Here is a 21,719-nt window from a genome sequence, read left to right on the forward strand (position 1 = left end):
CCGATAAACCATAAGTACAATTTATCTAATTAACTATCCATGTTATAAAAAGATTAGATTTGTGCTAAACGTATAAACATGGTAGGTATGCATAACAAAAATTCAACCAAAACGGTCGATTGTCGTTTATGGAATTGAACCCAGACCTACGTTCTTATCGTAGTTTTACAGACATACCTATTTACAGTTTGACAAACCTCCGGGTCATATACCCACGAATGGTAACGTTTCACATACATGTTAAATAGCAATTCTATCTTACATGGAACATTTTAGAGTTGCGAAATTATTTTTTTATTAAACAACAACATTTTTAACGCAACTAAGCCCGTAAGTGTAATTACTCTATCAATGTTTATTCTATATTGTCATTTAAACAATCATGGCAGTCATGGACGTTTTTGCAAACAACATAGAAGTATTTTTATTTAACAAGTATAGAGAAAAGAAACGAAACAACTTTCTCGCAATTAAGACGAATCTGTGCCTAAACATGATTTAATTTATACAGTAAATCAGTAAAGTATCATATGAATCAAGTAGGTTTATAAATTATTTCTTTGCAATGGCAAAAGGTGCTTCCGTCAAAACTGACAATAAAAAGAGTATTTTGGTCGTACCAAGTCGAGTTGTTAGCAGACGAGACAATTTAGCAGGCGGCGAAGAAACTGAAATTACAGCCCAAATATCTGTTCCACAAGAAGGAGGTTGGGGATGGGTAGTTGTTGCAGCAAGCTTTTTGAGTATTTTTATACTTGATGGTGCTTCTTTCACATTTGGAAGTTTTCTGAAGGATATGAGTAAAGATCTAAATGAGCCAGAATCACTCATAGCATTAATAAATTCAATAGCAATTGCTCTTTACTTCATCGGAGGCCCATTTGCTTCGGCTTACATAAATAGATTTGGATTTCGAGCATGTATTATGTCAGGATCAGTTATTTGTGCCTTTTCTCTGTTTGCAACGTATTTTACAACTGATTATGCAACAGTATGTGTATTTTACGGTGCTATGGCAGGGATTGGTTACTGTATGATAAATTTGTCGTCAGGTTTAATTGTTGGATTTTATTTTGAGAAATTACGACCCATTGCTATGGCAATTTCAACGTGCGGATCTAGCTTTGGTGTGATGGTAATGTTTCCTGTGAATACGTATTTGATTAATTTATCTGGATGGCGTAATACTACACTATTACATTCCGGGCTTTTTGGTTTAGTATACTTTATTGGTATGACATACCGGCCGCTGCTTTCCTTGACAGTCATAAAAACTACAGAAGATCCTACACGCACTGTAACATACTTGCCAAGTTTATCTACTGCAGGTTTAAAACTAACAGCTTCAGGTACGAAAGCGGATAATTTAATACCAACGACGACAGAACGATTGTTCAGTGCCGTTTCGAATTACAACTTCCCAACAGCGGCAGCGATAGTTGAAGAAGGTACAGCCGTGCCTACCGCTCAACCAGGCCCATCTACGACGCCAGTGTCTAAACTTACTTTACTAGCTCATGGCCCCCAAAGCGCAATAAGTCGACATCAATTAAAACAAATTAAGGATATGATATCTAGAAGTAATATTAGAGATGTAAATCAGGGCAATGCCGACATTGAAACGGAGACAAAAGAACCTGAAGTAAGGCCTGGCTATTGGAGAAGGTTATTTCATTGGGAAGAACATGTACCGGAATCTCGCCCAATGTACCGAGACGATGCGTTTTACGACGGCAAAATAGAAAAGTTACCTATTTACCAGAAAAGTATGGTAGACACAACACCAGAAGCAAAAACCGGCTTAGAGTATCAGCTAGCCGTATCGAGAGCGGCTACAACTGCCGATATTCAAGAACGACGAGGCGTTTTTACTACGGCAGCTAGACGTGTTTTGGCGACAATGATGGACCCTAAATTACTGAAACAAACTTCGTTTATGCTGTTGTGCGCTTCTGCCTTTTGCGTATATGTAGGCTTTTTGGTACCATACGTTTTTATTCAAAGTAGAAACTTAGAAGCCGGGGTGGATTCAGATCACTGTGCGTTATTTGTAAGTGCGATTGGTTTTTCGAATGCAATAGGAAGAATAATTCTAGGTATTCTCGCTTGTAAAATTGATCCGCTTTACATGTATTCCGGATCTTGTATAATAGCAGGTATAGGTACTATAGCATCCGGAATATCATACGACATACATTACCAGTATGCTTATTGTTTTGTGTTTGGATTTTGTATCGCCAGCACAGCATGTCTAAGAAGTATGGTCTTAGTGTCACTGTACGGTTTAGAAAAATTAACAAATGCTACAGGGATGCTCATACTATTTCATGGCTTAGGCAGTTTAGTTAGTACTCCGCTCGCAAGTGTAATTCAGAGTAGTTTTGGATATACCTTTGCTTTTTACGTCTCTGGATTATTTATATCCATAGGAGGTTTTGTTTTGTTACCTATTAGGTTAAAATCATCTTCAAAAACTAACGAAGTAATAAATCAAAAGAGGACAAATGTAAATGGTACTACTAGTAAATGATATACTAATTAGAATATTCATATTAGCAATACTCTAGTGTGTAAATATTCTAATTAACTTAGTAGTCACTTTTTTGTACGTGTAATAAATAAATGCATTGTATTATTTTATTGTGTAAATTTTTCAATATTTAATAAGACGTTTCGAAATAAATCTAAGAACCCTGTGATGAATTCTTTTTTAAAAAACAATTGTTTCCCCACTATAAAATCGTCTATTAAAAAAATAAAAATTGAAATGAATTGGATAAGGTGCTTTTCAATAACTGTTTTCTAAATAATTAGTTTGGTATAGTCTGTGATAAACGTGCGTTTTAATTGGCGTTTAATTACTAATAGCAACCCCATAGGTTCATGTTCGAGCGCATTTTGTTCTGTCTTGTCTGCAACCGGCCGCCATACTCAAACAAAAAGGTTGAGATGAAAAGATAAATTTTTATATCTTGAAAGGTGTTGAAAGTGTTTTAATTTACTAAATGAGTTCTAAATCAGACGTCAATAGAAGAGTACTCGCCATTCAGGCGAAAAAGAAGCGGCATAAACTTGGTAAAAAGAAAAATCGTGAGGAGGACCACGGCGCTGCTGGACAAGGAAATGGGCTGCGCAATCAAAATCAGAATCGACTAGAACCAACACATAGCTCCTCCAATGAAACAATCGAAGAGGATGAGGACGAACAGTACGCTAGTGACGACGAGGAGCAGGAGGATAGCGCGGATTACTGTAAGGGTGGATACCATCCTGTCAAAATAGGAGATCTATTCCTGAATCGCTACCACGTCACCAGGAAGCTGGGATGGGGTCACTTTTCTACTGTGTGGTTGTGTTGGGATCTCGTGGACAAGCGTTTTGTAGCGTTAAAAGTAGTTAAATCGGCGCCCCACTTTACGGAAACCGCTCTAGACGAAATCAAAATTTTAAAGGCGGTTCGTGATAGTGATCCAGCCGATCCCAAAAGAAACAAGACGGTTCAATTGTTAAATGATTTTAAAATTACTGGTGTGAATGGAACCCATGTTTGTATGGTCTTTGAAGTTCTAGGCCACCACCTGCTAAAACTAATACTCAAATCTAACTACAGAGGTATTCCACGTGAAAATGTTAAAACTATTATACGACAGGTGTTAGAAGGATTGGATTATTTGCATACCAAATGTAAGATAATACACACTGACATAAAGCCTGAAAATGTGTTGGTTTGTGTTGATGAAGCTTATATTAGAAAGCTGGCTGCTGAAGCAACAGAGCTACATTCCCTAGGCCTGAGATTGCCCCATTCCCTCATTAGCACAGCACCAAAGGAGTTTCAGGAGCCTGTAGTCACTTCAAAAATGAGTAGAAACAAAAAGAAAAAATTAAAGAAAAAGGCCAAACGTCAATCCATGTTACTTAAGAAGCAAATGGAACAAATAGAGGAAATGGAAGAACAGAAAAAGGTTGAGAACAATAGTGAGTCAGCTCCAATGTCCCAGGATATTGATGATTCCCCTCAAACACCGGAGGAGGCGAGTGTTATTGAAACTACACGGTCGGATATTGAACCCAATATTAACGGTTGCAGTGACTTACAAAGAGCTGATGACGATGCATTTGATACAGATGCTGAAGCAGTGCAAGTAAGAAATAAGCAGTATAACTGTGGTGATGATCCCGGAACACCTATGTCCGAAGGAGAAATGACTGATACTCCACCCTCCTTCAACTCTCAAACTAAGGACAAATTGCTTGATAAAAACCCTGATCCTGCATTTGAAGTGTGTGACTTAGAGGTCAAGATTGCTGACCTTGGAAATGCCTGTTGGGTTCACCGGCACTTCACTGAAGATATCCAAACAAGACAATATAGGTCATTAGAAGTGCTGTTGAGTGCAGGTTATGGTACATCGGCAGATATATGGAGCACTGCTTGCATGGCATTTGAACTTGCCACGGGGGATTACCTATTTGAACCTCATTCTGGCGATGGCTACAGCAGAGATGAAGATCACTTGGCCCATATAATAGAGTTACTTGGTGATATCCCCAAACGTATTGCTGCCTCAGGGAAATATTCCAAGGTATTTTTTAACAAAAAAGGCGAGTTGAGAAACATAACAGGGTTGAAGCCTTGGGGCTTAGTTTCTGTATTAAAAGATAAATATGAATGGAGTCAGAGGGAAGCGGAGGAGTTTGCTGATTTCTTGAAGCCTATGTTAGACTTTGATCCCAATCGGCGTGCGACGGCCTACGAGTGCCTGCAGCATCCTTGGCTGATGACGAGCCAACCTGAACAAAAAGAGTCTGAGGAATAATTCTTTATCGCTCTCTGTTATGAATGGTCTTCATTCATAAAATCAGTAGTGTCGACCCACTAAGTATTTGCATGTTTTATGTTCTAATCAAAGTTTATTTATGGATTTGTTTGTGAATAGTTCAATTCCTACCTAGATTGTTTTAATAGATATCCCTAATTCCATGAATGAGCAGATACTAAATTGATGCTATATAAAAATATATATAGACTTTCCTTGCAATGGTAGCAATGTATATAATACAATCGCTGCTCAAACTAGTTGAATTGTTTATGTGGTTATGATTATTGGCATACTAATTTTAAAAATCCAAAATTTCCTCTCTTGTACAGATAGCTTTAGTAAAAATTGTGATGTATGATGACATATAGACAATATAGGGTTTATCACATTAATCTCTAGGACTCTTAGCTCATATAGCTGTGCACCTAAACCACCTAGGATGTGAGAAACCTGAAGCAGTTGTATGTCATGTAGCAACTCAGGTAGTAGATATGTTCACATAGTATAAGTTTTGTTTTTTTTTTATCACTATCACAATAAAAATCTCATAATGTAACTTAGAGATAAGACAGTATTTGTAACGCCACACTTCCGAGACTGCCTTTTTGTATATCGACGAGTCATCTAAATTTAACAATGGCTGGAGCTGGCGACACATGGGGCGGCAGTGACAGAGACCTCTCAACCAGTTACTAGATATGTTATTTATCATAGGTCCCGATTTACACGATCATAATTTGTAATAATTATATCTGCAAATTTACATGAATAAAATTTCAAAATGAGCTTGTTATTTAAGTGTTTACATTTATTTTCATTATGGCTGCTCCACTTGCGATGTGTTCTTATGAAGGTTAATTTTAATATTGCATTGATGAATATGTAGTTAACAATACGTCTGAATAAAATAGACTCAAATGGTATAGAATTGCTAAAATTCATTCAGTAATGTTTTTTTTTATGACAGCCAGTTAGAATATTGTGTTTCTAAATAAGTACAAAATAGAAAATTAATAATTGATCTTTGATTATTTAAAAGACCAAGATTAAATTTTATATTTACAGAAAATGCTTCCCTCTTTCGTTCTCAGAAGTACTTTACTTCTAAGATTAGTTCCCAGTGTTTTTCATGTTATAATGTATAGGTTTTCACATAAGTAGGTGAGACCGGAAGTGATATTGTTAGGGAGTTGTCGACAGACCCTGCCCGGCTTATTGTGACAGAAAGAACCGCGTCACGGGCTGTGCACACATTCATTACAACTAGAGACTACTCAATAAGCAATGTAAGAACATGAAAACGCATACGTTTGATATGGATATAAACCAACTTACCTTGGTATAAAAAAGGTATAAAAAGGTAAAAACAACGATTTGTATAGTTTTAACCGTGGAAACTAATCGAAGGATATGATTCATTTTTAAATTTCAAAGTAAACGAAACGGTTTGGTTTTAATAACACGTTTTTGAATGGCTACTTAAGACAATGGTCGTATTTTCCTTAACATACTAAAATACAGAGTGTCACATAATGTAATATGTGATATATTCGTCACTTCCGCGTTTCCTCGCATTCTTTAGGTGTAAGTAACTTCAAAAATGTCTAACTGTATACAGTTCGACATTTTTAAAATTAAGAAGCACGACATTTGATTGGTCTGTCGACCATGTTATCTTCGGTTCTGCTAAACATTTATTAACTTTCTAACTTGAACTGAAACTGAAATTTTTTTTAGACTGCAAAGTCAGAGTTTAGTAATGTGTCCCTTATCCGAAAATTCCGCTTTTTTAGATTTACTTTTCCGCAACTAATGAACGAGGTACAAACTTAATTGATCTTGAGGAAATTTCATAACAATGTGTATTTTAGACCAACTTTAATGTTAAGGGAAAGGATATAGATTATGTCGATATTGATATGAATACTTGAATTACTTCTATCCGAGCGAAGTCAGGGCGTGTTGCAAGTTGGAATTTCTATAATCTCGCTTGTCGACGCGTATTTAAAACATTGACGAAAACGTGAGCCTTTTCTTTGTGGTATAAATGTAGACAAAACGCTCGATTGTGTGCGTAATAACAGGTAGCGTTTATAAACTCACCTGGCCCCTCATTGGCCCCTGTGTTCACTTAAAAAAATATACAGATTTGTGGTCAGTGGATATACAAATTAGGCTCTATTATCTTACTATCATATTCTTTAATGTAATAATTGTGGTTGAGCCAAGATCGCACCGCGCGCAACCTCGATTTGAAGTGCTAAATGCGAATAACAACCCAATTCGAGGTCCATTGGAGCCTTTGATTTCAGTTGTACTAGGGATTAGGCCTCAATTTGGTAGTGCCTTAATAGGTTTAGTAGATAAGATTAATTAGGTATTCTTACAAAAAATCCATCTGCCTTCTGCGTTTTACGTCTCAAACTTGAAATTCTAGATGACTCAAGGCAATTAGAAGTTTATTAAGTGTTATCAAATGTTGATTTGCAACAATAAATTTGAAAAAAATGATTTAAAACCGATTGTAATCGTGTTAATGGATGTAACGCTGTGTGTTTAAATCTTTGTACGATTTAAATCTTTGGCGACAAACGTCATGCTCTGAAGTGTATAAGGAGAACAATAGGTGCTACTACATAAATATCACGTGTATCGTATAGCATATCACTTGCCTTTGATATTTGAATTATGTGTCTTATCTGTACAAAGAGCTTAAAACTTACTAATGTAATAAATAAATGTTTCACCTTTTTCACATTAAACTGCGATAGCTATCTATATTGGTATACCTCTGACAACAGATAAAAGCTGGGGAAATGATATAATAGGGTTTTTTTTATGCAGATGAGCAAGCCGCCGAAATCCTCCAAAATAGCGAACTGCGGCCCATAAACATCCGCAAAAAGGATATTTTTCTATGCGTACCTACTTCCGTCGTTTAAACTTTCCCCCCCCCCCCATCCTTTCCTTATACGAAAAGGGTGCTAAGGAAAAGGGAACTAAAGTTGCCTCATTGGCCTAGCATTATTGATATAGCCAATACTTTGAATCCACAAAAGTAGGAGAAGAAAAAATTCATATGTAATCGCAATTTCAATATTAGGTACTAATTTGTCACCTGAGTTGATTGGAGTGGGCTATCTGAGAAACAAAATACTGCGATGACTGACTGACTCGTCAGAGATTAGTTCGTCGGAGTAAACATTCTTACAACAATTAACGACAAGTGGCGACGCATCATGATGCACAGTTTAAATTGTCATATATGATATGACAGTGGAGCTGCAGTGTATAACTGTTGATTGCATATTTTTCTAATTTCTAAACTAGGGGATCTGTAGATAGTTTGAGTGACTCCTAACTACAACTCTTAAAATATAACTACATACTTGTATGGGCGCTGTCCGTCGACGATCAAGCCTAGGCCGAAGGAGGTAGTGGCTACTAGCGGTATTAGTATGATTTTATTCGTAGTATTTTTAATGTCTGTTTTAGATTTTTCGGTCCCCTTTGGGGTGCTTCTGCCCCTATATTGGCGTAGAAAACTCGCTCAGGGTGGAGCCCTAAAATTAGTCTGTGTGGTTTTGTTTTATACGACTTTGTGTCATTTGATGCTTTATCTTTCCTGGTCTATTCTAACGACAATTTGTTATGATACCAGACAGTCATATGTGATGGTTTTTATGTTAACTGTTGCTAATTAGGGATTACGAGTTGTAGTTACTTAGCAAGATCTTATTAGATTCAATTATAATTACAAAAACAAAAGAAAACGGCATTACTTTCACCGTTTGTTGTGGTCGAGAGGTTCGGTCGTTCAATATAAAGTTATGATCATGAATAAAACATGTCTTAAATTAAAATGGAATTCAATTTCATTTCAAAACAATCTCAAGTATTATCTTTCAGAAGAATTTTTATATTATAAGCTCAATTCGAAATATCTTCCTATGTGAGAAAATGTAGTTACCTTTTATTAAGTTTTAAATTTTGGTATCTACGATGAATAAGTGCATATTTAGGTGCGATTTTAAAACAAATATTTTCGTTCTCTGAGTATATCGCAAATGTAACAAAGAAACGAATTTCTAACACAATATTTTATGAGACTAGGTACTCTGATCACTAATATTTACTAGTTACTACAAACGACTACATGGTCAAAATAACATTTATATATAGACTTAGCTAAGATAATCTATAGGTCAATGTATTAGTTGCCGAATGCGGAAAATTGTGAATCCGAGGCATTGGCTTATGTCCAATGGTAAATTGATACTGGCTGATGATGAAAATAAAATAATAATTGGATTTTTTTATTATTATGCCAAGATTGTAAATTGAACAGATTTTTTTAAAACTGTTGCAAAATAACTGTTACGATATTTGAAAATACATATACACGCTATTATAGTTTTTTTCCTCCTTTTTTTTAAATGGATGAAAATGGAAATGGAAGAGGATGGTAATGGACATGATATGATAGTTAATCATAGATTAAAGATTGTGAATTCATCGTGATCTATTACATTATAACCGATATGTAGTATTATTTACGGATTTGTTTATATAACATTATAGTGCAGTGCTATGCTGCATTTTTAAATTACACCCAATTTAAAAAGAGACATCTAGTTCACTTTTATAGCACTAAATCTCTTATTCGTCACGCTTTATTGTTTTTTTGAGCATACACTAGATGGCGCATTAATAAAAAGAATAGAAGCCTATTTGTCGGAATAAAAAAATAATTTTGTTAAAAAAATAAAATGTTTAATTATTTTCTTGTTTAAATTATTTTACTACTCATATTTGTTGGACTATACCCAATCGCAGGCGTAGTGATTTTGTAGACATTTTGAGAAGGTAGCGTGATGTCACATCTCGCAAGAATCATGTTCTTGTGCACAAGTAGTAGGGAAATGTAAAAAGATCCTAGTTTTCGATTTGACTTTCAGTGTCGGTTTCTATCTATATTTGTAACTATGCTTTTTCTCATTGATACCCTGATGAAACTTTCTATATTTTCTTGCTAAAATCTCCCGTCGGAAAAGCGCCATGTTAAACGTTTCAATGTTTCACAAGACTTGTCTTTTATTTAGCGAGATGTTTTTCCTAACGCAGTGACGTAGTGAGGATGTTGGCAGCTGGCGGAGCTCGTGGTGTTGGCAGTTTGGCAACCACCAGTCAGACCGAAGCCGGCTGGATGACGCATGCGCGCCGGCCGACCTCAGCCCGTCCTCAACCAGTCGACGTTTCGCGCCACGCAGTCCTACATGTAAATAAATTCATTTCACGCTTACTGAAGTACGCATCACTTTCGTTTTCAGTTACAGTATCGTGTTTACGTGTCTGACTTTGTGTTCGTGTTGTGTTTGTCTTGGATTTTGTTGACGGAGACAACTTTTATTCGGTAAGTATAGATAAATTTAAATTGCGTTACATTTAAAATTTTACAAATTCGCTATCGTTTTTGCCCACTTTACATATTCATATTAATATTTATATGCCATTGTTTACTATTGATATCTAGTTAATTCTAAGAGATTAATTGATACCGATTAGTTTTCTTTCGATGAAAACCTTATCGTGACCTTGACCTCTGACCTAAGTCAATGTCCGCGAGGAAGTAGTGAATATTTTCAATTCAAATAAATTCAGATTTCATATCTTTTCCTAGCATTTACAAATACATAGTAACTGTTGTCATAATTTTAGTTAAGTATTTTCATAGTTGTGCAAGATAAATTATTGAGCTAATATTAAGTTACTAGTAAACATGCTTGTTCTAAAACTAAGTAATTAGAAACCAGACTTAGGTCACTGACTGTGGTTATAATTACAGAGCTTAATTCTAGTCATGTCTGTTGTAATAAACATAGCAAATTTTTAAATAACGTTTATTAACAGATAATAACAAAAACGAATAAAAACCCTAGATATAAACAGAGTAATAGTTGCCAAATTTCCATATGAAAAGTCGTAATTTCTTATAATTTTAAAGTTTTGTTTTTTAAATATGTAATAAGTAAGATAGTGTGAATAATAGAAACGAGAAAATTACGTTAAACGTAAAACTACATGGAATCCCTAACATTTTCAAAGTAATTTAAAATTCATGAAGCTGAGGGAATATTACATTAAATGTTGGAGGATTTTTAAAAGTGGATATGTTCTATACGATTCTAAGTTACATCACATTCACTTCAATTGCTTTCATCATAGGTCATTATTTAACAGTGGTAGTGCCCGGTTTAACATCTTAGCACTTCAGGGCCGGCACGCCCGGTGTAATACCACGACCATACAGAAGACAGGCGTGAAATGGAAGCAATTCCGTGTTTCGTCTGATGAGTGTGGTGCCGGAGGCCAAATTTAAGTCCCTTTTTCTTTATCACCCTTTTCTTATAAGGAGAGGTTGGGAAGGGAAAGTGGATTTGACGGTGGAGGAGATGCATAAGAAGGGGAAATATTCTCTTTATGTGCGTCTCCTCCTCCGTCGGATGTAGGCAATGCATCTGCAATTGCGAATGTCTATGGGCAGCGGTCGCTTCGCCATTTTGGCGGATTCAGGTGGCTGCTCGCTCGTTTGCCACCTTATGATATAAAAAAGAAGTCCATTGACATGACTGGTCGGTTTGTTTTCGATTCAATAGTTCATTCATGTACAGGATACCAATCATTATATTGTTTTATAACAATAAATGTATTAGAGATTCAATATTGAAGGTGATTTATTGCATTCAAATACAACCGAGAAAATGATTGCATTTGTTGCTTATAGAAAATATTGTGACCAAAGAGAATGTGAACTCTTTTTGTTTCTACGACCATAGAAACTGCGCGTAGGTAACCTTCAGGTATTGAACGAAAAGTGCACGTTTTACGAGAAAATATTTGTATCGATATAATCATATTGGGCTTAAAGTATACTAACAAATCTCAAAGTCTATGTCGATAAAAATTTTTCTCATAAGTTTACGCTATAATTAGGCTTTGAGGACACTTATTAAGGTAACAATTCTTCTCGCTGTTACTAGAAAAAGAAATATTTATAAAAGATATTGTTTAATTAATCCAATGTTTTTGTGTCTCGGGGATAATAAAACGAATAGAGCGTTCACATGAAGCAAATGATTAACATTCAATACATGTAGATAGTCGTTCGTCGGTCGACCTGTTCTCAGCTTGAGACACTTCCCGGTGAGAATTCTAATACCATAAACACCAATAAAATACGCAACTAGTTGAAATAATTAGTATGTTTTATTTATGGCCGCTAGTAAAAAATAAGCCAAAACTTAAAGGTTTAAAAAACTCTTTTGGCCATAATGAATATAATACGATAATGATTAAATAAATACCTGCTTTTCTATACATGAAATAAAATTGGCGTGATAAAATATCAAAAGAAAAATTCCAGATTTCAAGAAGAAGATGTATTTCCCTTGCTGATAACGAAAATCGCATTTAAGTTTTTTTTGTCGTCTGTCTGTTGTCTATCAGCAAGCCGCGTTTGTTTCAGGTAATCTAGGAAATTGCTGGGCTGATTTCGATCGGATTTATGTAGGCTTATGCGGCATATTATAGGCTACTTTTTTAATTCCGAGCTGTCAAAATGGCGTAACAGGTGGTCTTTTGCGCGAACGAAGTTTGCGGGCGACAGCTCGTTTAAAATAAAAGTTTGTCACGTTTGTTTTTGTGGGACATTCATTGATTAAATTCACATAATATTTAGAGATTTATTCTTAATTGATTTTAAAACTTCTTACATTAAAAAGATGTTATTCAATAGGGTTGCGTAATACGTGAACTTTAGCGGCGATGACAAAAAATGACGTAAACGTAACTGCGTCACACATAGTCTAAACATGCAAAACTGAAGAGACATATATGGTGATCCAGGCAATTTTTTGCACAAAAGTAGCTACACTTTATGTATTTCCCCAAATACTTTAAGAAATAGCAATTAAACAAATACATAACTTGGCACAATAATGCATTCAAATTGCCAAGTATGTCTGCTGATCTGTTTGTGGGTGGGGACGAATTCTGGCTGCACATACACCGCCTTGCTTGTAATCAGTCATTGCCTTTAAATGCTTGTTACAGTATTCGTATTTTATGTACCTTTCTGTAAAATGTAAATATGTATTTTTACAATGCGTTTCAAATAAGAATGAAAATGCTCTCCGCTATAATATTGCTGAGTAGTAGCTTACAAATAAAATATATCTTATTAAATGCAAAAATCTAGATGGATGGATGTTTGTTAGAGTTTGTAGCCTAAAATGTTGAACAGATCTCTATGAAATTTGGCATCGATGTTGAGGATAGTCTGCTGTGTATTAATTCCACGCGGAAAGATTCGCGGACGAAAGCTAATAGAAAATTCAATGAATTAAATAGTCCCTCTCAGTAAAATAGATAGTTCTTTAATGACACAGTAATTAAGACACCTACTTCCATTAAGATTAATAAATTCACATAAAATAACAAATTAATAATTAAACAGCCGTGTGGTATTGGTTTCAAATATTCTTTGTTTATCTCTATAGTGGGGACGGGTGGTGTATGGAGTACTGCTGTCAGATTTGGGCGGGAGCTGTCAAATATCTACTCTCCGCATTGCATTCCGTACAAAAGCAAGCCAAAAGATTTGTGAGTATTTTTTTTATTACTAATTTAATATAATAATTTTTTAACTTATTAAATTTTACGTTATAAAACAGGACATACCTCTTAAAAAATGAATTGTAACTGTTGTTTGTCAAAACTTTAAAAACCTTCCTTTACTTTGTACACCTAATCAATATATTTTGCTTACTCTATTATATATAAGTTATAACGAAAATGTAGTCTCGTTTTTATTTATATATAATCTGTAGAAAGTAAAACATAATATAAACCAATCAGTTTCGTGCACAAATCGAACGATATTTGTATTTATAGTGCCATTGAGTATTGATAAATGTGGCGACGCGTAAAGCAAATATTTTGAAATGGAAAATTCCCCGATTACAAAACGTACTTTCTTTAGTAATTTAATTTATAAGTAAGTCTGTTTTTATGCTATAATTTAACAATCTTTCGACTTTCACCAAGTTAGATGTGTTCTTCGCATGGGTATCATTAGTAAGCTAAGCTTATTGGCAGGTGAGAGGGCGCTGCTATCGATGTTAGAATAGTTAGAAGAGCGTAACAAAATCTTTTAGTCATTTTCTATGTCAATTTAGGTTCTTGGCATAGAAAATGACCTAAAAGATAATGTACTTCTTGACAGCTATAGTACGAAAATGATATTGCGACAGTTTGTTCCAATTGACAGGGGGGCGCTAGTGAGCCATTATAGAAAAGTTTTACTTACGCCCACCTAGTTTTATAACTTTTTAAACTAACCTAACCGTATAACTATCACTTATTTTTATTGAAAAAGAGATAATAATGTGGTTTTTTAAGATGTGTATAGCTATGCAATGTATTTTCTTTGTTACATGACCAGTGTAACAGTCCATGTATTGTGTAAGGTCATGATTTAGATATACCTGAACAAACAGTATAGTGTTAACACTTCAGAGATAACTTGTTCGATACGTCACTTGTATGCGCCGTGTAAACTACGAAAGTACAGTAAAAGATTCCTACAATAATGCGCGTACTGTGGTAATGATAACAATTATATTTAGACCTTGTCACATTTACTTTCTCAAGGTACTGTATGCTAATATGTTTTTAAATAATTGTTTAATTTCTATTTCAGTTTAGAAGCTTTTCAAATTGAATTGATGTATCTATACGATTAATTTTATAAAGAAGAAAGCCCGATTTTGAAAAGTTTTTTACTATTAAAAAGCTGTAGTAGTAGCCTAAGTTTGTAACCTAGGCAGTTTTTTACCATTTTTTGATTTTACGCGGACGAAGTCGCGAGCAACAGCTAGTGGTAAATACGTTAACGGTCATAGCCTACTACACCTTCTAATGATCTAGAACAGCGGTGGCGAACATTTATGCATCAAAGTGTCATTGTTTATATAAATGTTTAAAACAGTCTTAGACGTGCTATCGAATAGGTTTGATTCCATGGTGCATCTACTTCGTAATTTTTTCGTAGTGTTTTTTTTATTATTGACGTGCCCAAAATATTATGTGTGCCATTTATGACACGCGTGCCAGTGGTTCGCCCGCCATCCCTGATCTAGAATATAGATACTTGAGGAGTTAGGGATTGCACCGATCTGTGTGCCAAAGGTACAGGTCACGTTTAGATGTTTGACAGAGAATGACTAATCACCTTTCATATATACATTTTGCGCAACAGACAATCAGACCATATCATGTGACGGTGTGTGCGAGTAGGTGGGGGTGTGGTTGACCACACACCTCGGTGTCGACTGGCAGAATACTTTGCCAATTGTTATTGTTTATACCAAGGTTTTAGCTATTTTAATTACCATGTTATTTTCGGACATGAAAGTGCTTTCGCACACGTAATGGTATCTTATTCTGTGAATGAAATTAGTGATAATTTTATTCTTAACTAGCGGTTCGTTAGCACAGAATTATAAAGAAGTATCACAGATTATTTCTGCATATATCGACTACCTTCCATATCAACATCGGCCCAGCTGTTTTGTAGTTTGTTCGAAACAAATGCAGCTTCCGGACAGATAAATATAAAAAGTGGTTTTTCATTAGAACATTACATAGAAACAAGCGGTTGACTTTTTGGTATAACTGTGTTTGTTATTGTATTTTACTCTGCAAATCGGACACTTAATCATAAAGTTGTTACTGCTTTATATCTTGTAGAAATAAATAAACGGCGTGAAGTGCGATAGAGGTAGAAATGGTATTTATTCCAATGTTTGCCTTATATTGATAACAAGTACGGGTCAGAGTCGTAAATATACATCCAAAGTCGTCTTATCCATTGTACCACAACACGGTCTTTCTCTTCGACGATTTATACATTAACTATCTGTGCCTCGCAGTTTCACACGTTGTGTATACTTAAGCAAAATGATCACATTTTTCTACATAAAGTATTAATACAACCGCTTTAAAACAATGCTTTTTAATTAATTTGGTTAAGCGCCCTCTTTCGTTGGACGCATGCACACAAAAATATATTCTGGCAAAAAGATTCCTTGCTCTGTTACTATATAAGCCTTATTTACTCTACCAACTGTCTTTAGGTCAATAAAACATTAAAGAACAATGGTCTTAGACAAATGTTTGTTTACAACTGTTGTTATTCTTCAGTCGTGATGATATTAGTATAAGTCCCCATCGTAGAAACTACTAGCCTAAAATACCACATTTTCCAAAGGAATTTGTTTTTTCGATTTAGGTTATTTTAGGACACCCTGTATGTATTGCATACTGACTTAATACTGTTTACAAGATCCAGGCTGCGGTGCACGTCATTCGGTGTCAGTCAATTTTAGATGCATGTAAACTTTTATATGAGCGTGCCAATTTTTCGCATCCGCCCCCGCACTCCGCTCCCGTCCCCGCGTCATCCTTGCACTGGCCAGTATTCGCGGGACTTCTTATTTATAGATTAAAAGCGTGACATTGTTTTATTCGCCACAAACAAATGGCGGTTATTTTCCACGAGAAATTCATTAACCCCTTCCGTGATAAGCATAGAAAGTATGCGTTTTGTTTAGAAATATAAAAAAGGAAGTATCCATTCAATATACAGGGTTATTGGTAATTAGACGTATTACCGTTAGGAGGTAATAGAGGGGATGATTTGTGATTGTTTTGACCGCTATAAGCATTAAACAAAGTGGTTATTTTCGGGTAAACTTGATTTTACCAAAATAAGTGAAAAATGCCACTTAAATATTATTAAAAAAAACTATCAATGCTAACTTAAATATCTCTTCAGATTTACAAAAAACATTAAACACACACTACTTTATAACATGAAACCATCAGTTTCTGATCAATCTGTCCAAATTTTAAAACGCGAGCTAAAGAACCATTTTATTTCAATATTTTTCTAAATTCTCATCCAGTGAAATGCCTTAAAAACAAAAAAATCGTTTATGGAACTTAGCCTGTAGATTTTACTAAAAAAATGCCCGTTTTCGTGGCTTTCCAAAAATGCATAAAAACTAGGGACTTCCTCCAAAGGCACTGAAATAAACGCCAATACTATTCGGCTGTGGACATCATTTATCGTCATTGTAGGACATTGGTCATATGTCCTACAATGACGGATAAATAAAATAAAATGGTAAAAAAATCTGGTGTAGTACTAGGAAAGAGTCAAGGAAATCTTTCGCAGTTAGTGTAAAATCTTCTCTGTTGTACAGTTCTCATAATTGTAAATACATTACTAGACTAGACATCTAATTTACAATTGATAAAGCTGGTTTATAGGCTAGCCTATCACAGCCGTGTTGGGTGTACTTTCCTCAGTGATCGGTAAGACACAATAGTGTTCGGTCGGATACTTCAGTGTTCAGACACGAATCAGTCGGACACGAATGTAGTTGGCCCCTTTCTTGTCACGCGCCGCACTGTACGCTAGTTGTAACGTTGATAACGTTACGTTTGACACCGTATAGAAATAGTGCTGCGTGTTTGTGTATTTAATGGATTTAAAGGTGAGTTTTACTAATTTTTGGATACTTGTGTTTTTTATGGAGTTTAACGACATATAGCCATATATTTCTAAAAAAAATAAACTGTTTTTGATTTTTCACCGTTAACGGAAAATTGAGATATTTGTAAATAATATTTAAGTAATGTATTTAAATAAAAATAAGTAATATTTTTGTAAGATTAATATGTCCCCATTATTCACATACTTACTTAAAATGTTAATATTAAATGTATTGTTACGTGTAAATACTCTTTGTTAATTAGCTTTTTAATTTGTGACATGTTATATAATTTTGATACTCTTTGGATAAAAACTGTAAGCGGTTACCAGGGGAACGTTGGTTGTTAAGTCAGGGGAAGGAATAAAAATATAACTAACCTGGAATAAATCGTTTTAATTCGCAACAGTATTTTATTATACAGTGGATCCTATTTATTGATTCTTTCTAAATCGCTTTAATAGTTTTTGAGTAACAATTGAAAATAACAATCGAAATCAGTCGGAGCATCGAAGTAATAGTGTGTAGCTGCATTTAATTCGTTTGAAATTTTTTCTCTTACATTATCATTTTAAATAAAATTAATATTTTAAATTATTGGATGTTATTCAACATCTCGCAGTGAGAAGCCGCTCCAATCTATATAGGACGTGTACTTGTTGATTTATTGACAATGTCGGAATATTCCTTCACATGTACATTATTTTTATACTCGTTATCCAAGTGAATACATAAATTGTTTAATGATATAATTAAGAGCACTTTGTTTTAATGTATGTACTTGTATTTTTTAACAAATGAATTTAAGTTAAATTAATCATAGAGTAGAGTATTTGAGATGACAGATGATAGAGTGCTTTGGAGGACGAAAAGTCGGTGCCCCGACCCTACGGGAGTAGGATAAGGCAGGGGAGATGATGATATTCATAGAGTAAAGTGCCGCTTTACACAAGCAACTTGCTACGATGTATTTATATTTTTATTATAAAACAATAGTGAACATTTCATGGATTGTATTTTATCCGCACATATTTCAAACGTATTCATGTTTAGGTCAAATTTTCCGATATAAAAGACATCGCATTACCGTACCAAGAGAATGTTCCGTGCTTTTCTGCAAATGCAGGACATAACCGGTAAAAATCGGTGAGACAAAAACCGATAGTTACCGGTTTTTCTTGTGAATAAATATTGATTATGAAACAATAATTTCCTTCATAATAGTGTGTGAGATACAGCATTAGATACGAAAAATCTTTTACGACAACGCCTTTGTTTATGTGTCTGTAACCTATCAAATAATGTTTGAATTTTATGCTTATAGAAGTTAATATTAAGTTTATTTATATACTTGCTTATGTACAGGCATCGAAGAAATTTTAATGTAGAGAATAATATTTATGAATAGATACGGATGTTTATACATTCACATGTTTATGTGATTTTATCTATATTGCATATTTATGTTTTAATTTATAGTTAGATGTTATTGCATACCTTAATGTACATATTTGTGATCAAATGTATTTATAAATAACAGTTGGTTTTTGGGTATTTGTTGAGGAACGCCGGGTTTTCTATACTAACAATGATATTAAATCATAAAGTTTACATTTGTACTTCGAAATTCATCTTTTGTATATATTTTTTCTGAATAGGCTAGCATTTAAAGAGAACTTAGGGTTACTTTTGAAGTTCAACTTTTCTAAATGCATCCTTGATAAATGAGGTGATCAGATTTGCATGTTGGAATTCTATGTAAGGCGGTTCTTATGGATTTGCGGCGCATTTATTATTCTTATTTTCATTACTTGGCTCACTGAAGGTAGTTTCACGTGATCGCAGATATGCTGTTTATTGCTATCGTGTACAAATACGATGATCGTAAACTTGTATCTGTCTCTCAGCGGGCAGCGGGCAATAGGTACTAACCTCTGCCCTCGTCTATGCCTCGCCTCTTTATCTTATTACTCATCGTTATTATTGACAGAAGAGAAGTAAACCAACTGATAGGTTCATACCAACTGTTCCTGTTTAACACGTTCATTTTAATTTCATTATTATAAAAACGGAAGCCGAACTTTAATCCCCTTTCGTTTCCTCCCTTTTTCTTAAAGGGATAGGTAGGGAAAGTGGATTTGACGGTGAATGTTACGCGTAGATAGGGGAAATATCCTCTTTGTGTGCGTCTCCTTCTCAGTCAATTAAGAGTAGGCAGTAGGCAAGGGTAGGTTAAGATGTTAAATGTCCTTTAAAATATAGCCAAAAGTTTGATGTATGGATGATAATTAAAGTTGTGACTATGTGTTCTTTATATGTAGTTGTAACTCCTAGGTCGTTGCGAAACCTTGTCTACAAATGAAGGCAATGAAATTACTTTGAAATCTTGATTTACTATATCAGTTAAATGCAAATTCATTTAAAAAGTTGTTCATCTATATATCGGGGTCTAATTACGTATGCGGTCTGAGTTAATAAACTTATTTAGTTGTAGCTCTACCCCATTTAGTGATAGCCTCTCTGGCGAAGTAATTGTCCTTATAAAGTTTGTATTAGAATATAATTATGCCTTGTATCTACGAGACTGGTTCTCGATGGCTTTTGAGGAGAAACTTTGCATTTAATATCGTGTTGCGTTTAACGGAGCTGTCGTGGCTGACGGATTTCTTGTTTTAAATGAACAGATTTTCAGACTGTTTTTTACAAGTTACTATACCAATATAAAAATAAATCATCATCATCATCACCAGCTCACTATACGTCCCCACCGAGGGGCTCGGAGCCTACCCTAAGTTAGGGTGACAAGGCCATAGTCAACCACGCTGGCCCAGTGCGGGTTGGTTGACTTCACACATATCTTTGAATTTCTTCGCCGATATGTGCAGGTTGCATCACGATGTTTTCCTTCACCGTAAGAACGTCGGGTAAATTATGTATATATGAAAATTCGAAAAATCGAAAATCACATTGGTACATGGCGGGACTCGAACCCAAGACCTGTAGATTACAAGTCAAGTGCTTAAACCACTGAGCCACCGACGCTCTTTAAATTAAAATAAATGGATTTGAATTATTATGAGAAAAAGATTATTCTGTTTTGATGGTTAAAGTTTCATCGGAATGGACATATTATCATTACCAGATATTTCGTTTAATATATTTTTACAGTTGCCTGTTGCCAATATCAATGTTTTCGGTCTGGCATATCCAAAATAACATCTGGCTATTTATATGTTTTTCGGCTTTGCCAATTCATAAGAAGAAAAATTGGCAAAAGAAGGCGAAATATTTGATCAATGACATAATCTTATAGAAATTCCAGATTAAGTTTTTTAAAAGTTACTCTAATTTTCAAATACATCATTAATAATATCTGGATTCAACACTACTATTTCTACTGTCGCATTATATATATTTCATTATCTGTGGTAATAAAAAAATAACTCCTAAAAAAGAAAGAGGTTTCCAATTCATTTGCATGTCTTTTTTACTTCATAAGCGCGCTCTTTTTCCGATTTTATCAGAATGTAAGAGTGCAATATGTTTTGTACACATGTTTTGGCGGTGGAAAGTATGATACATATTAGGGCGTGTTCAACTATACTTTGACTCGTAGTCTATTTAGATCTATAGGTGTGTGAATGGTGTTTGTGTCGGAATCACGGCGCGTGGCCGTCACGCTGCGCTGACCACTCCCGTGGGCTCCTTTACTACGGGATAACGATTACTATCATATATTTTCTTTCATACAGTATACTTTACTAACATTTACGACCAGATGCTTAAAGAAAACCCTCTGTAGAAAATAGCTGTTACACCATTAAAAACATAATGCTAGTTGCCCCATCTTCATTTAATATTTAAGAGGATTTTTTTTTATCATGCGTATTGTAATAACGTTAAAACTACTGAACCGATTGTAAAAATTCTTTCATCATTACAATGGTACTTTATCGGTGAGTGACAGGCTATATTTATTATTATTTTTTAATTTCACATAGCCGAAGTCATGAGCAATGGCTAGTGGTAAAATGAAATTTGTGTTAAAGAAACTGAGGAACAAAATAAAATACAAGTTTTTCTGTACATTTAAGAAAAAACATTAGGTATTCTTGTGCAGACTATTATCTGACAAATGTTTTAATAGATTTCTTATGTATGTCAGTTGTTAATGAGTAAAAATAAGTTGATAAAATTGTTTATGTTTATTATCAGCTGTGATAAAGCAAACACTTGTATATAAATATTTCAGAAGCATTATACTTTGTGTTTTTAGAGC

The 21,719-nt window shown here is 34.6% G+C and overlaps 3 protein-coding genes across 4 annotated transcripts in view; all 3 read left to right on the forward strand.

Moving 5' to 3' along the window:
- The first annotated feature begins 389 nt into the window (after positions 1-389).
- LOC106109729 lies at positions 390-2,628 on the forward strand. The gene has a single exon (XM_013291330.1). It carries the CDS (start codon positions 566-568, stop codon positions 2,528-2,530), a length of 1,965 nt encoding a protein of 654 aa, XP_013146784.1. The 5' UTR covers positions 390-565; the 3' UTR covers positions 2,531-2,628.
- Positions 2,629-2,877: 249 nt separating this feature from the next.
- Positions 2,878-5,621, forward strand: LOC106109824 (SRSF protein kinase 3). The gene has a single exon (XM_013291447.1). It carries the CDS (start codon positions 3,006-3,008, stop codon positions 4,818-4,820), a length of 1,815 nt encoding a protein of 604 aa, XP_013146901.1. The 5' UTR covers positions 2,878-3,005; the 3' UTR covers positions 4,821-5,621.
- Positions 5,622-10,019: 4,398 nt separating this feature from the next.
- Positions 10,020-21,719, forward strand: part of LOC106109823 (glycogen-binding subunit 76A) — a 38,143-nt gene continuing 26,443 nt past the window's right edge. The window contains exons 1-2 of one of the 2 annotated variants that reach the window (XM_013291444.1): positions 10,020-10,236; positions 13,382-13,484. In XM_013291444.1, coding sequence (XP_013146898.1) covers positions 13,398-13,484 — 87 coding nt within the window. In that variant the 5' untranslated portion in view covers positions 10,020-10,236; positions 13,382-13,397. Of the gene's footprint in view, positions 10,237-13,381; positions 13,485-17,270; positions 17,444-21,719 lie in introns of those variants that run through there. The other variant, XM_013291446.1, reaches the window with a different exon arrangement.

This window comes from Papilio polytes, unplaced genomic scaffold (assembly GCF_000836215.1).
Source record: "Papilio polytes unplaced genomic scaffold, Ppol_1.0 DF821067.1, whole genome shotgun sequence".
NCBI lineage: Eukaryota > Metazoa > Arthropoda > Insecta > Lepidoptera > Papilionidae > Papilio > Papilio polytes.

Coding starts and splice junctions, on each gene's coding strand:
- LOC106109729 (XM_013291330.1), top strand. CDS start 566: ATGGCAAAAGGTGCTTCCGTCAAAACTGACAATAAAAAGAGTATTTTG.
- LOC106109824 (XM_013291447.1), top strand. CDS start 3,006: ATGAGTTCTAAATCAGACGTCAATAGAAGAGTACTCGCCATTCAGGCG.